The sequence below is a fragment of the Alosa sapidissima genome, chromosome 19, assembly GCF_018492685.1.
Source record: "Alosa sapidissima isolate fAloSap1 chromosome 19, fAloSap1.pri, whole genome shotgun sequence".
Taxonomy (NCBI): Eukaryota; Metazoa; Chordata; class Actinopteri; order Clupeiformes; family Clupeidae; genus Alosa; species Alosa sapidissima.
Window position 1 is genome coordinate 11,551,079 of NC_055975.1, and position 14,278 is coordinate 11,565,356.

Here is a 14,278-nt window from a genome sequence, read left to right on the forward strand (position 1 = left end):
GCCAGAGGTCAGCATCCATCACTTTGGTTGTGGCTTTTTCTTCTTTATTTTGAACCAACTCCTGCCTGAATAAGATAAGGTTTTTTCAGCTAGCACTGGCATATTTCTTCACAATTTCTGATATCATTTAAGGTGCTATATGTGTTCTTGTGTACATGACGATTATGAGTGTGGTTGTACATTTGGGTAAGAGTTCTGGGGTGAACAACAACAGTGGGATGTGTGTTTGCAAGCAACACAAACTAGCATGAGCTGCTGAGAAAACCACTGTAAGGAGATAAGACCATTGGCATCCTCCAGTGTGCTGGTCAGGGGGAGGAGACGCATCTGAAGGGGAACAAGGAAGGGGGGGTGTGGTTCTAATTGGGGTTATCTCTTTCCTCCGAGGGTCCCACCGCTGGCAAGGCTGAAACCGAGCGACGCATAATTCAATTAGTGATTAGCATTTCAAATGAAGCCGCCGCCACAACCCTCGCCATTAGCATTTCTCATTTAGCCTCCCTGACAACCCCCTCATCCAAACCGCCCTCCCACCCACCCACCCAGCTTTCTTCCAACAACTAATTATTTCCTGAGCACGGCGAGCGTTTAAGTCCGGTTAGCTGGGTAATCTCTCGCGGCCTTGCGTCTTTCCATGTGGCGGTAGTTATGGAAACTATGGCGAAGAGGACACAAAACGCAGGTCGAGTCTCAATACACAGAGAGAGGAGCCCACGGCGTTGGAGTGGCCTCACAGTTTTAAACCAGACCGTCCTGCAGAGGACATCTGACCAAATGTTTGCCACCCCTCCGAAAATGGACAGCATCTGAGTGGTTCAGCAGGGCCTGGGTAATCAACGTCGACGGTGTCAGTGTGATGTGTGTCAGAGCATACTCCAACATCTAAGAAATGATTAGATGGATTCGTGGCGTTTTCGGTTTGTGTGAGTGACCAAAACAGCATGATGCTAAAATGCTTCAGCTTGGCGGGAAGCCGTTCAGGCAAAATTAACTATGGCCTATTGCCATTGTACATTCTGATTCATACATTCAATACATACAACATCAAGGATATTGCACAATAAACCAGGGTGGGCAGGACATACCTATACTGTGAAACTGCCATCGACTGCGGATTTCTTCGGGTAGAAGTTGAAGAATTTTCTAGAGAAAAGACAAAAACAAACATCATGCGTATTTAGATCTCGCTTGAACATTCCAGTTTCACTTGATCATTCCACAAGAAACACCTCGACAGTCGAAACGGCCAAACAAATCAGTGCTGAAAGACCTCCATCATAGTTCTTGCTAAAGGACTCATTAAGAGGACATTACTTGGGGCTGCGCTGCTTTAAAGAGCCAATCCATCAACATGAGGACACACACACAAAAACACACATACATGTTCACACAAAGACACAGATAGACACACACACACACACACACACAAAAGCGCACACGTCCGCATGCACACGCAAACACCCACACACAAACACACCTCTGACTATCCTCTGGCCTGAAGCTGCGCTCTGAGTTCATGACACAGTAATATCAGCCATGATGGCCATTGTGCGGAAAGGCCAGTCTGCTGACAGGGGACGCAGCTCATAATGTCATCACCTCAGTGCTGGGGGATTTATGAGTGGGTTAGCGAGCCCTGACCCCCCTGACCCACCGCCATTACGCTAAATCAGACGAGCTCCCAGCGGAGAGATGAAACCAGAGGCCAGGGCATGGAGTCGCAGCCTAGACCATTAGCCACAGTGCATGATGGGAAAGGACGCAACAGCACACACACACAATCGACTCACTCGCAAGGACAATGGATGAGGTGAAAAATGGGCTGTTAGTCTCAAACAAGTTCATCAAAACACTAAATTGAAACAAATCAAAAAGAAAGTCACCAGCACAACACTCTAAACACAATCACAGACTTTTCAGTTGCAGGATTGAAAAAAAAAAAAATACATAAACATTCCAAAGAAATGGATTTCCGTAAAATCCATTTATTTGGAACAAATATTGCAGGTGTGTAAGACACTTTTACTTGACTGCTGCCATTCCATTTCAATCACTCCTCTCCCGTCCTCTCCTGTCCTCTCCACACCTCTCCTCTCTTCTCAGCTGAAATCTGGGCGAACTGACAGGCGTCACTCCTCGTGCCTGGAGGACCCCGCACGGCGGGCGGTCTGGGGCGCCGGCTCAGCGCTGTGATGGAGTGCGTGATGACACATGTGTGCGGGAGCATTGATGCGCGGCGTTATTGATCCGGCCGACGTGTGGCAGCGCTGCCCAGGGAGGACCCGGATTAGAGGCAATCAGCAACTCAGCCAGGCCTTCTAGGTGGGAACAGCAGGGGGCCCCTGCTAAGCCCTTACACAGGCACACACTGCAACGGACGACTGCAAATGTGGGAGTGTGTGTGTGTGGGGGGGTCAGGCATGTGGAAAAGGAGTTTTGTAATACCACTCCCTTCGCCTCCTTTCCGTCCAGGACAGGGGGGAGAGAGAAAGAGAGAGAGAAAGAGAGAGAGCGAAAGAGAGAAGGGAGAGAGAGAGAGAGCAGGGGAGAGCAGAGACCCCCTGTGGTGCCGCACTGGAGCGCTTGTGGAAGCTGTCCCCGGGCTCCGGCGGCGGCTGGAGTTGGCGCTAATCTGCGGCCGGCGGCCAGGCATAAAGATGGGAGCATTACTGCGGGGACGCCTCGCCCGAGAGCCTCCCGCATCCCCGTCCCTGTGATCCACACTTAGCTTTCCAGCTGCACAGCGAGCATGCCTCCGAATACGCTTCCCACGAAGGTGTCCTCCATCATCAGTGGGAGATTTTAGCAGCGCCAATAGTTTTTTTTACTTCTTTTTAATCATGACAGAGTATCCAGAACTGGACTTCTGGCCTCTGTTTTTGCTTTTTGTTTTAAACCTTTCTGGAGTGAAGAACCCATGCTGTGGGCTGACAACAAACATCCTGGTGAATGCATATAAATCTAGCTCCTAAAATGGCCATCCCTGCTCTATTGATGGTTAACATACAAGTGCAAGAATCTAGAAAATGGCTTAAGTTACTCTGGGCCATATAGTTGCAGGCACCAAAATCAGTACAATGCAGATGATGCCTAGTTATTTTGTACATTCAGTTTATTGTTTGTTTAGCGCAGAGTGCATTTGAAATGTTAAGAATGGAATAACCCTTTACAGTAGGTGTATCTGACAGAGAAATAATCAAATATACCAAGCTTTTATTAAAGACAGCTATAATCAAATGTGGGATTTCTTCTAAAGCTGATCAAATAACAAGAATTATTTTGGAAGCATATTAACAAAAATAGTTTGTTCAAATAATCTCCAACCCTTAAACAACATAAACATTTGAAGGTACAGCATACCTGCATTTGATTTTCATAGAGTTATTTCCGAAAAACACTGCAACAAATATTTGGCTGAATGTAAAAGCCAAATATAGCCAATAGTCATATAGTCAATAGCTTGACAGACAAGGGGAAAAACCTATAGGTCAACAGACAGGCAGTGTGGGCCATGAGACATTTGTGTGCATGCATGTGACACAAGGAGTTCTAAAGGGTCAAAGTTCAAGGTTAACACACACATGCTCTGGAGTCTGTGGAAATAAAAGGAACCTGAAACGTCTCCAGACAAGTTCAAATTGTGCATCTTCCCACTAAATGTCTAAAGCTTTATGCCATATGACATCATGTTTACGCATAATAAATGAGAAACTAAGAGAGTTACATCATATCTCAGATCAACTCAACCAAGTGAGTCATTCAGGGAAGTCAGTAAAATATATATGGTATGAGGATGACTCAGTTCATAGCCAAGTCAGAGTGAGGCATATCTTTCCAGTGAGACCATGAATGACGGCACTGGGTGGCCAGGGATTGTAACAATGAATGACAAAATACTCACCACCCTGCTCATAACAATATCTCTAGACCATTACTTGGCAATAGTGAAATCAAAATAACACTTACACAAGAGCTATACAGCAATAAAACTATACAAAACGCTTAGCATAACATAGACAACATTTCAGTGACGCATTGGTGATTAAATCATTAAAATGAGCAGCATCATGTGTCACGTCCCACAGCACTGCTAAAAAGAGGTGTATAGCTGCATCCTCACCAGAGGGGGGCAGCAGCACGCCACAGTCCAAGGCTTTCACTATGATGGCTGTCAGTCAAATCACTGGAATACATTACATGGACCAGAGGAGAGAGCCACAGCTCACATCAGAGTGAAAGGAAAGAGTGCACCAAAGGTCCTGCTTTGTTTAACAAATATGACAGTGGCCTAGCCCATTAGGCACAGGGTCAGCACAGCCATGGGGCTAGGGACTGGAAAACTGGATGTGAAAGAGGACATATTACAGAAGTAGGGTTTCATCTTCCCTGGGTGATCTGTTAGAATTGCTTGGAAAAGGAGCAGAATACAAATCAGCAAAAACGCTCCCATATAAAAAAAACAACAACATTAAAAATAGTATAAAAAAAACATCCAGTGATCTCTGCCTCACTTTAAAGAAAGTTATGTTGTTTCAAACGCTGTGAGTTGTCAGAAGCACATGACTGCTCAGCGGTAAACACTGGAGTAAAGCAAGAGAGTAAACAACAGCATCAGCAGATGCTGACTCCTCCTTTTTCCAGTGGTACCAAACGATGTCAAAGAAGAATGTGTGTCAGCCAGGCCAGGCCAGCTAGGCCTATATCTTCTGGGACTGAGTGAGCGAGGGGGGTGAGGTCATTTGGCCTGACGTTCTGGCCAGTGAGGGGACACCCACAGCGGGGTGGGTGGCTGCAATGGTCATACGAGTCAACACTGTTTTATTCATGACCTACTTGAGCCATTTACACAGCGGAGCATTTTCATGCGCCGTTGGTGCAGGAGACGGGTTTAAAACCAGCATCGATCAGCGCCGCTGGCGGGTCTCAAACTCCCCGTCATCCTGACACGTGCAGGGAGGGAGGGAGGGGGGTAGTGAAATCGCTTGAGGCTGATTAACATACTCATTCAACCGACAGAAAAAAAGCCAAATGCTTACACTTAAAAAAGGTCAGCACATGGCGCGTGTGCTGAGTGTGTCCCATCCAAACCATTTAAAAAGGCTTGATCAGGAGAATCAAGAGGAGCTCTGTAGCCGGTCAGCACCTCAGTAATTCCCACACTAAAATGAAATACAGTCCGACATGAATCACTGGACAGGGCTGAGCTGACAGGTGTTTTGTCTGTTTGTTTGCTTTTTTGGAGGTTGTAATTTTAGTCCTGATGTGCAATCTGTCTCTCTCATGCCCTCTGCCTAACCCCTGAGTCTTATCTCAGTGGTACAGTCAGAGAGAGGTCAGGAGACTGGCTGGCATGACCTCAGAGTCAGCAAAAGTCATGGGGTATGGGTGACTCTCCCAGGAAATGGCTAGCAAGTCATGCCCTCCGTAGCACCCAACGTCACGCTGAGTCACAGGGACCACAGAGGTCAAAGGTCACAGGGGACTTCCCCGGAGGGAAGTGATGAAAAGGGTTTAGAGTCGAGGTCCGTCATCCTGTAACCACGGGCCTCAACTCTGATCATGTGCCATTTAGACACAGACAGGAAGGGCACAGGTCCTCTGTTTTCTCAAACTGACCCCTTCAATCCTCCTTAGACATGGTGACTCAGGGGTAGAGTAAAAAGAACGCCAGTGCAGCACAGATATCTTCTTAATTTATACTATTTTTTATTTTTAAGGTGCATACAGTAACAGTGACTAACGTTTCGACGTAGGATTACATCTTCATCAGAGTCCTAGACATGATGACTCAGGGGACCTTCCTGGTAGCACATAATCCTGAGCTGAGCTCACTGTACACGGTCCTTAAAGGTGAATTAGGGCAATTTTTCACATGTAGATCTCGGTATTTCTCGAGGTCACCGAGTACTGTCAGTACAGAACAAAAAACGAGTTACAAAAACTAGGTGCTACCTAGCTTGAGTTTCGTACTGACAGTACAGACCTAGAGAAACTGACAGTACAGACCTAGAGAAACAGAGATCTATGTGAACAATCGCCAAAGTTTCCTTTAAAGTCTTCATTAAATGTGTGCAAATCTGAAGCTCCTAAACCTTGTTAGGCATTTTTCATTAACATCATAATATGCCAATAAAACTAAACAGCAGCCCTGATATAAATCACTGAACCCCTAAATGGAGAGGCTGCTGTCAATATCTTCAAATTGGCAACAGGATACACTCTCCTGTCCATTACACGCCTGTTACAACCCATTACACAAGACTGATCTCTCTATTAAATATCAATACTGGACCCTCTACCATAACCATGCATTCTGACAAGCCTAATGGTTCTAGTGTCTTAAAAAGACCCAGATTCCTTAAGGCAGCCTTGCCTTACAGATGAAGCTCTTGGCATTAAACTGTCTGCTTAAAAGGCTCTCAAAACTAAGTGAAGCCCTCAGCGCTGCCAAAACCCAGGAGCACCATCACGATGATAATACTAGCTGGGCACGGCTCACCTCAACCCCACAGACAGACGGGCAGACAGGAAGGATGGCATGCAAATGAGTCTCCTCAGTCCGCACGGTCGCCCGGCTGCTTCCCCCGCGCCATGAGAGGCCCTTTGTGCCCAGCACCTGTGACTCAGCCCAAGCCCAGTAAAGAGGTAATGGAGTGCTCGGGACCCAGAGAAAGCGCCCATTATGTGCCCATCTGGGAGCAAAGGCCAGACAGCCAGAGCTAATCACTGACACTGCCTACAAAAACCATCGGAGCGTGCAATGGGAAGATGCCTGAAACATGGTTAAAGGTGCAGTCAGTAATTGTTGCTATAAAGGTTGCTATTGTAATTGTCATTACATTAAAGGTGCAGTCAGTGATTGTGCAGGAAGTCTTGTTTGTTTATGTTTATATTAAAATTTATTAGCAGACGCTTTTTTTCCTAAAACAGCGTACATTATGTTTTAATCAAGGACCAATCGAAACACACCAGGGAGGTAGTTCACCCCTCCCTTCAGTATTCCCAGAGAAACTCCACACAGGGTTTTGTTTTTGTTTGGGGGCAGGCTGCCCCCACTTTGTTTGTTTCCAGTGTTCAGAGCCTGGGCTGCCTACAGAGACGGGTTTTTTTACAGTGTGCTCACAGAATGGGCACTTGGGTTGTGAGGATTGTTGAATGTAACAATAAAACATTATAAAATTGCGTACGATTGCTGACTGTACCTTTAAGGTCATTACTATGTGATTGTGTGGTAAGTTGTCTTACAAACTTTGGTTAACATTGGTAAATGTTATTAAATGTGATTCATTTTGAGTTCTAGTTCCATTTGCCCTGCACCTCACCGGTGGGGATGTGCACACTTCTACAACTACTCTAGTAAAAGTGACTACCCATGAAATCAATTGAATACTATGTTTTTGCTGCAGTGACACTCCAAAAATAAATCATAGAATTATTTCCCCTTGTTTAATTATTTAATTATTTCCCCTTGCTCTATTTTACTGGCAAAGCGACTAAATGTGAAATCTAAACAAATCATGAGCATTTTATATCTTTAATTTAATTCATAACATTCACAAAGGGTAGAGACTTCAGATAAATATCTTCATTCCCTCACACACACACACACACACACACGTGTGCGCACACCCTCTGGAGCGCACATCTTATCCCAGTGGGGATAGTGGCAGACACAAAGAGCAGTCAAAGGTGGCACGGGAACAAAAGACTCTCTCTCTACCGCCACCTCCCCACCCTACCCTGCGGCCCCTACCAGGACCCCACCTCCTCCAACAAACACCCACCGCCACCACCCAATCTCCAGCAGCCACAAGACTGATCTCCCTCTCAGCCCAGCACACCCCCACCCCCCTTTTTCTCCATCAACAATCATGACCCAGAATAAAAAGGGGGTTGCACACTGCTCAGAGGTGCTGAAGGTAATCCTACACACCCCCCCCCACACACACACACACGCACACACAGACACCCTCCGACCCCAACAATAAACCTCCGCCTCAGAAGCTCCATACATCCAGGAAATGGGGTTGATGTGAGTAAAGCAGCGAGGAGAAACATCTCATTTCTATTGGTGAAAACAAGGAGCAGTGGAGTTACAGGGAGGCTACACCGGGCACCGTCCGTGTAGCGTCTGCTGCAACAATTAGCGTCCAGTATAATGAATGGAACAGGCCACACCAGACGTGATGGCAACAAATACGTTAAAAAAAATTAGACTAGTCCTCTAAAACTATTTTTAGGTGATGCGAACAGAGCGCTTCAGTTGCACACCCACTGTAGCCTCCCTGTTAGATGTGAGAGTGTAAATGTTCTATGTAGCTTATATGTACATACACGTGTGTGTAAGAAGGAGGAGGGGTGGGGTAATGAAGGCTGTCAGAGAGAGAGAGAGAGAGAGAGAGAGAGAGAGAGAGAGAGAGAGAGAGAGAGAGAGAGAGAGAGAGAGAGAGAGAGAGAGAGAGAGAGAGAGAGAGCTTGGCCAAGCTTGGCTCAGCATGGATGCGCTAATGGCTCCCCTCCTGTGGTAAGGCCCCCACCGTCTCTCCTGGGCCCTGCCTAATAGCTGCCCCTACTGCCGCTCCTGCTTCGCACATCAGGCAGGTTAGGCTTCGCTAGCCTGATGCTGATGTAAAGCCCACAAGACAGATGCAACCAACAGAAGCTTGCGAAGAAGATGCAACTTACAACAAAAAAAGTGTTGCCTTGTAAATTGAGTTCTAAAGGCTTTTAAGCCTCGCTCACAATGAAGCCATTCGTACAATACAATGGACAAGCAACAAACAACGATGATTTATAAAAAAGCATTTTAAACTCTTACAACCTACTAGGTCTTGTTAAACATCCGTGTCTACACACAGCATCGTCTGTGTGCGTGCGGCAGATTTGTGATGTGTGTGAAAGTAGACGGGTTAGAGGGGAACAACTGACGGCGTCTGATCTCGCACGGCTAATCTCACGCCTGAGAGAGCGCGATGTGATGCGCAGCCCAGCAGCTCAGGATGAGAGCGGGGGTTGGAGGGGTGGGGGGGGGGGGGGTTGGGTTGGGTGCAGGGGTGTCAGTCCCATACAAACCTGTCAAAGGCAAGCTTATCTCTCCAACACACTGTAAAGGCACTGACTATACTAAGCCTAAATGTCCCATGTTATATTTAAGCCGGTCGCATGCTGTACATGGTCTTTCCCCACAGACCTTCCAATAAATATTTACAAGGCATTTCCGAGTCTAGGACTACAACCAGGGGGGTCGGATGAGAAAGAGAGTACAATGGGGTAACCCAGAGATTATCCTGGTTAGGTCATGAGAGTAAGGATCATAATACTAGAGTGTAACCCTTACCCCCCTCCCCAGGTTGGGATAATGTATGCTAATTCTCAGTAGATAGCTTGTCACTTATCGATGCTAGTTTGATATTTCTGTCTCAGAACACACTGCTTCTTGTCTGATCAATACTGAGGAGCCGAACGATGAACTGGAGTGTAAAGATGTATCCGTCTTGCCGGTCATTAAAAAAAAAAAAAGAGCCAATACTAGTCCCTCCCTAGAGGGTTTACAGTGAGATTAGAGGCTTAATAAACACAATCAGCCCAGGCTTAACATGATTGATTAATGATCCCTAAAAGAGTCAACATTGCAAACAGTCACACATTGTGTAACAAAGAGGCAAGACAGCATTTCTATGGGTATGGGCCTAAAGAACTAACTTTCACCTGCAGGCAAACAGGTCTTCAAATAGTATTTTCTTATACCAGTTATATCGATTAAATTAATTAAATACATTTAATTTAATTTAATTCATTCTGGTTGTTTGCTTAACACAAATGCAGTTGTTTTTCTATCACCTCGCTTTCTGGACAGAGTGAATTGTCTACAGAGGATGACAGATATTTTTGAAGGAGAGCATTAACGTTTTTGTAATTTGTATGAAAGTTCACACACAGGGGAAACGTTCTATGTAAAATGTATGTAAAAGCATAGAGGGGTAAAAGACTCTGAATAGCTCTGGTCAAGGCCTAGCAGTGGTCATCTCAAATGGGTAGTGTACAGAACCAGGGCTGACATGTGAGACTTGACACCTTTGTTTTGACTAGAGAGTGGATGTTAGGTGGATGAGGATTTTTGAGTGGCAGTCTGACTGAAATGAATGAGAGCTCTTGAACACCCTATGCCCTCAGTCTGGCTCGCTCTGGATTTCTTTCTTTCTCTCTCTCTCTCTCTCTCTCATTTTGAAGTTGGCCAGGTGAGACAAGCCCATCATATAAAAAGCCAGGCTTCTCCTCAGCCGTCCTTGTCAAGGCGACCTCTGTTGACACATCAGGGACACTACCCTCGCGCCAGGTCTGGCCACTCTGCTCTCCTCTTGCAGACAGCAACGGCTCACAGCCCTGAGCAAACGTAACTCGAGCTCCCCAGCCTTACCCAACCCTGCCCTGCCTATCAGCCTGCCTACCAGTCTGTCTGCCTGCCTGCTTGCCTGTTTGTATTGGAAACCGGAGCCTCCATTCCGGTCATGAGGGAAAAAACAGGAGGATTGGTGGGAGAGGATGGAGGAACCGTCAGCAGCACGTACACCACAATCCCAGGATGCAATGCAGCACGCAACGCACTGCAAAATACTGCTGTGCAGGGACTTTTTTTTTTTTAAAACCCAAGTTAACCAACTAATTAAAATGAGATCTTTGGAGCATGATTGGGAATAGATTAACCTCGACTCGTCATGCTTCATTAACATGCTCTGTGAGCTTGGGCTGGGTGACCAGACTGTAGCAGTCTTCATTAATTGAGATACTGCAGTATTGTACACAAAATAATGCTAGAAGCAAATAATCCCTCATAAATACAACTCCACTGTTGAGTGACATATGTGATATGATCAAGCAATCCCAGGGAGAGACAGAAATCCTGTAGAATATGGAGGATGATCATTAAAATATGCTGTGAGGAACTTACTTCAAAAATAAACAGGATAGAGTCCAGCTCCTCCCGTTGTGATTTGTTCCCTGGAAGAGAGAAAGAGACAGAGAGAGAAAGAAAGAGAGACACATGTATGAATAGATCAGTGTCTGAGGCATGTCAGAACATTAAAGACTCAGAGACAGATTTGCATGTGGGATATAGCCTCACGTTTCCCTGTGTATGACGGCAGCACTGACAAGCTAACAAGACGATCACACGCAAAATCTCATTATTTTTCTTTTACGCACAGGTTGACGGAAGTGATAAGGCAAAGATGGCAATTTAGTACTGTAGATCAGTAAAGACAACTGAGTAGTGTGTTCCGAATAATCTGGAGTGCATCACAGTCGAAGTTGACAAACATTGTTTAACAAGATCTGTAGACATTATATGTTTTGTTTGTTTGGTCTCCTTTATTCTCTGTGACTTCTTGATAACAAGGCTGGACAGTGACTTTATGGGAGCAGCTGGTGGCTTGTCACATGATATTTTCACATTGGTCAAGATGATAAACAGTTTTGGTTTCTTCAAAGATAGTTCATTAACAGAAAGTCAACAGATTCAAGAATTTCCTCAGGACACAGCCAAGGTAAAGGCCAAATGTTCAGCAAAGAGGGAGAACCATGGTGACACATTTGTTATTACTGTTGTCTACATGTTTTGTCCGGCAAACTTTCCGAAATCGGCACAATTTCCCATTTCCTATTGTTTGCATCAATCATCCTACCTCAAAATTGCTATTCCTTGGGAAAAAAACAACTACTGGACCCAAGAACATAATGTGAAGAAAATATGAATAAAGGACAAATTTGGGCCTAGCTGAGACACATTACAGTCCTACCAGCCCTTGTCTTTCTACCCTGATCCTAGAGAGGTGGGGTGACCTTGTGCTACACACCATACCCAGCAGTGTGAACCAAAAACATAGAGCCTCATTAAACTTTAAATGAGGGAGCATGTGGGTCTCCTGTGTGCAACGAATTATGCTACTCTGTTATGTCATAGCTGCATTCAGACAAGCCAGGGGGAAAACACCAGCTTAAATAATTCAGAGATTCCAGGCCACTTTTTTTGAGAAGAGGGAACCATCAGATGGGAAGATTGCCACCTCAATCAGGGCAGCCACCCGAAACTGAGACTTAGCCCTCCCACCCCTACCCCTACCCCGAACCCTTCCCAACCACACACAAGGTGCATCACATCTGCCATGTAATGTGCCAACAATATAGCAATGTGCCTTTGATGTGGGTAAGAGATGGAGAGTCCCTTGAGAAGTGAGCCAAACACAGTGTTGAATAGTGCTCGGCTTATGAGTCTGTCCCAGCCAGGAATATGCTGTGCCCAATCTGCCTCCTGCTGCCTAGCACAATGACTGTTTCTGGCTCTAAAACTCTGCGCTGCATATTCTTCAGTTAGGCTATCATGTTGTGGCTGTCAGGAGAAGCCTGACGGCCATCTCTGAAAAATTACTGCAGAAGGCCCTGTGGTATTTAGCAACTCCACTAAAAATATTCAGCTGTGGCGAGGAAGGCGGTGGAAGAGCATCAGCTAAATCGATGCACAGGAAACACCATCACACAGGCTATCACATAGCAATAGGGAAACAGCTGGTTACAGGAGGCTTTAAAGCCAATATGAGATTTAAAGTATATTTGTTAATGTATGTCAATGTATGTTTGTTATTTTTTGTGTTAAAGCTACAGTGCTACAACAATAAAATGGGTTATAGTATTGAAAACTATGTGTTTATTAGTGTATAATTCCTTATATGAATCGCTTTGTTTTCATTAGGTTAAATTAGCCTGTTATATCTACACAAATCACCCTCCATTGGACCGCCATGTTGTGCCGCCATCTTGCTACAGTAGCCCAGAATGAACAATCCAAAACACTGGCTCTAAAGGGCTTTTTGTGTTTTGTGCCATTTGAGGGGCACTACATTTATCCCACATGTTTGAAAATGGAGTAGGATTCAACATGCTACACACTGTTTCTTTAAAATCACTTCATTTCAAATCTCAAACATCCCCATCAGATAATTTTTCTTGATGAAGATGGTTTGGGACACCATCGGTCCAATGATGATGGTGGTTTGAAAACAGGTAAAAACACACAAGCAACAGTAAAGTGTGCACATTTGTTTCTCCGTTTTTGTGGTAATATGCTGTACAGGTCTGGTCTGGCACCAAATAACTATTACCCAGAGTCAAATTCCTAGTTTATTTATGCAAACCTGGCCAATAAAGCTGATTCTGATTCTGAAATACAAGAAAACCATGGGAGTGTTAACTCTGACCTCTGCAGTGCCCATTGCCTTTGGCAGAAATAACAATCCAAACAAGATATGACCAACCTCCCCCTCCCAATGCCATATAAGGCAAAGCACATGAGCGCTGGCTTTTATTGACCCAGCTGAAAACAGAGAAGTCTGCACTGTCCTACATGTCATCAACACAACTAGCAACAACAACACAGCTAGCTGATATTTCTTTAGCATTTTCAGGGTGATCAAATTCATTTTGCATGAACAGACATATGTTGTTTGGCCTGAACAGTTTTCTGGCCATCAATGAAAGGGTAGTCAGAGATTAATGTGGGACACATACTACACTAACAGAAACCAAACTTGACACCATCCCACTGAGTACCCGCCAAGGGTGTCGAGTTTGTCAAATCTAATAATATTTTGTGTGCTCAAGCAACTGAGGGGGAGTGGTGAGATAGTGCTTAAGTGGCAGAGTGCTCCTTACCTTTTTGTTTTAAGTTACTTTCCAGTGTAATGAAATTTTCATAGAAGATAAAATAAATCTGTGAGCAGTTGCTTTCAAAGAATGTCTTCAGTTCACTCTTCTCAGTGATATCTGCAAGGACACAAATAGAAACACAATCAATATAGATCTAGCAATGATTCACTCATACATAGTATTATGTACATTGTATTATGCATAGATATGTAGGTCTACCTACATCATGAACATGTCACAATCTAATCTAAAATGAAGTGTGGTTATTTTAGAAAGATACAGCCGCTCAACAGCATGACATAGCGCTATGTGTCCTTTAATCATGTTCATACAATGCAAACTTTTATCTTAATGAAAAGACGACTTAACTCACAGGGGATTTTCAAGTGCTGAAAATGTAAAGCTGTATACGTACATGCCATCATGCAGATAAAAGTATCACGATAAAAATATCATAGTATGTTGAGAAAAGCCTACAGCCTTTTGGTGGAGGGTGGGGGGGATGGGGGGGCTATCGTAGTATGAATGTGGTGTTTATTATGGATAGGCCTATACACTGATTCTCAGGAGAGAAAGCATT

The 14,278-nt window shown here is 44.9% G+C and overlaps 1 protein-coding gene across 6 annotated transcripts in view; it reads right to left on the minus strand.

Moving 5' to 3' along the window:
- Window positions 1–14,278, minus strand: part of ralgapa2 (Ral GTPase activating protein catalytic subunit alpha 2) — a 111,221-nt gene that overhangs the window by 78,129 nt on the left and 18,814 nt on the right. For all 6 annotated transcript variants that reach the window (XM_042071420.1, XM_042071421.1, XM_042071427.1 and 3 more), the window contains exons 2-4: window positions 13,705–13,815; window positions 10,949–10,998; window positions 1,086–1,143 (exon numbers count right to left, since the gene is read on the minus strand). In XM_042071420.1, the coding sequence (XP_041927354.1) occupies window positions 1,086–1,143; window positions 10,949–10,998; window positions 13,705–13,815 (219 nt within the window). The remainder of the gene's footprint in view (window positions 1–1,085; window positions 1,144–10,948; window positions 10,999–13,704; window positions 13,816–14,278) is intronic.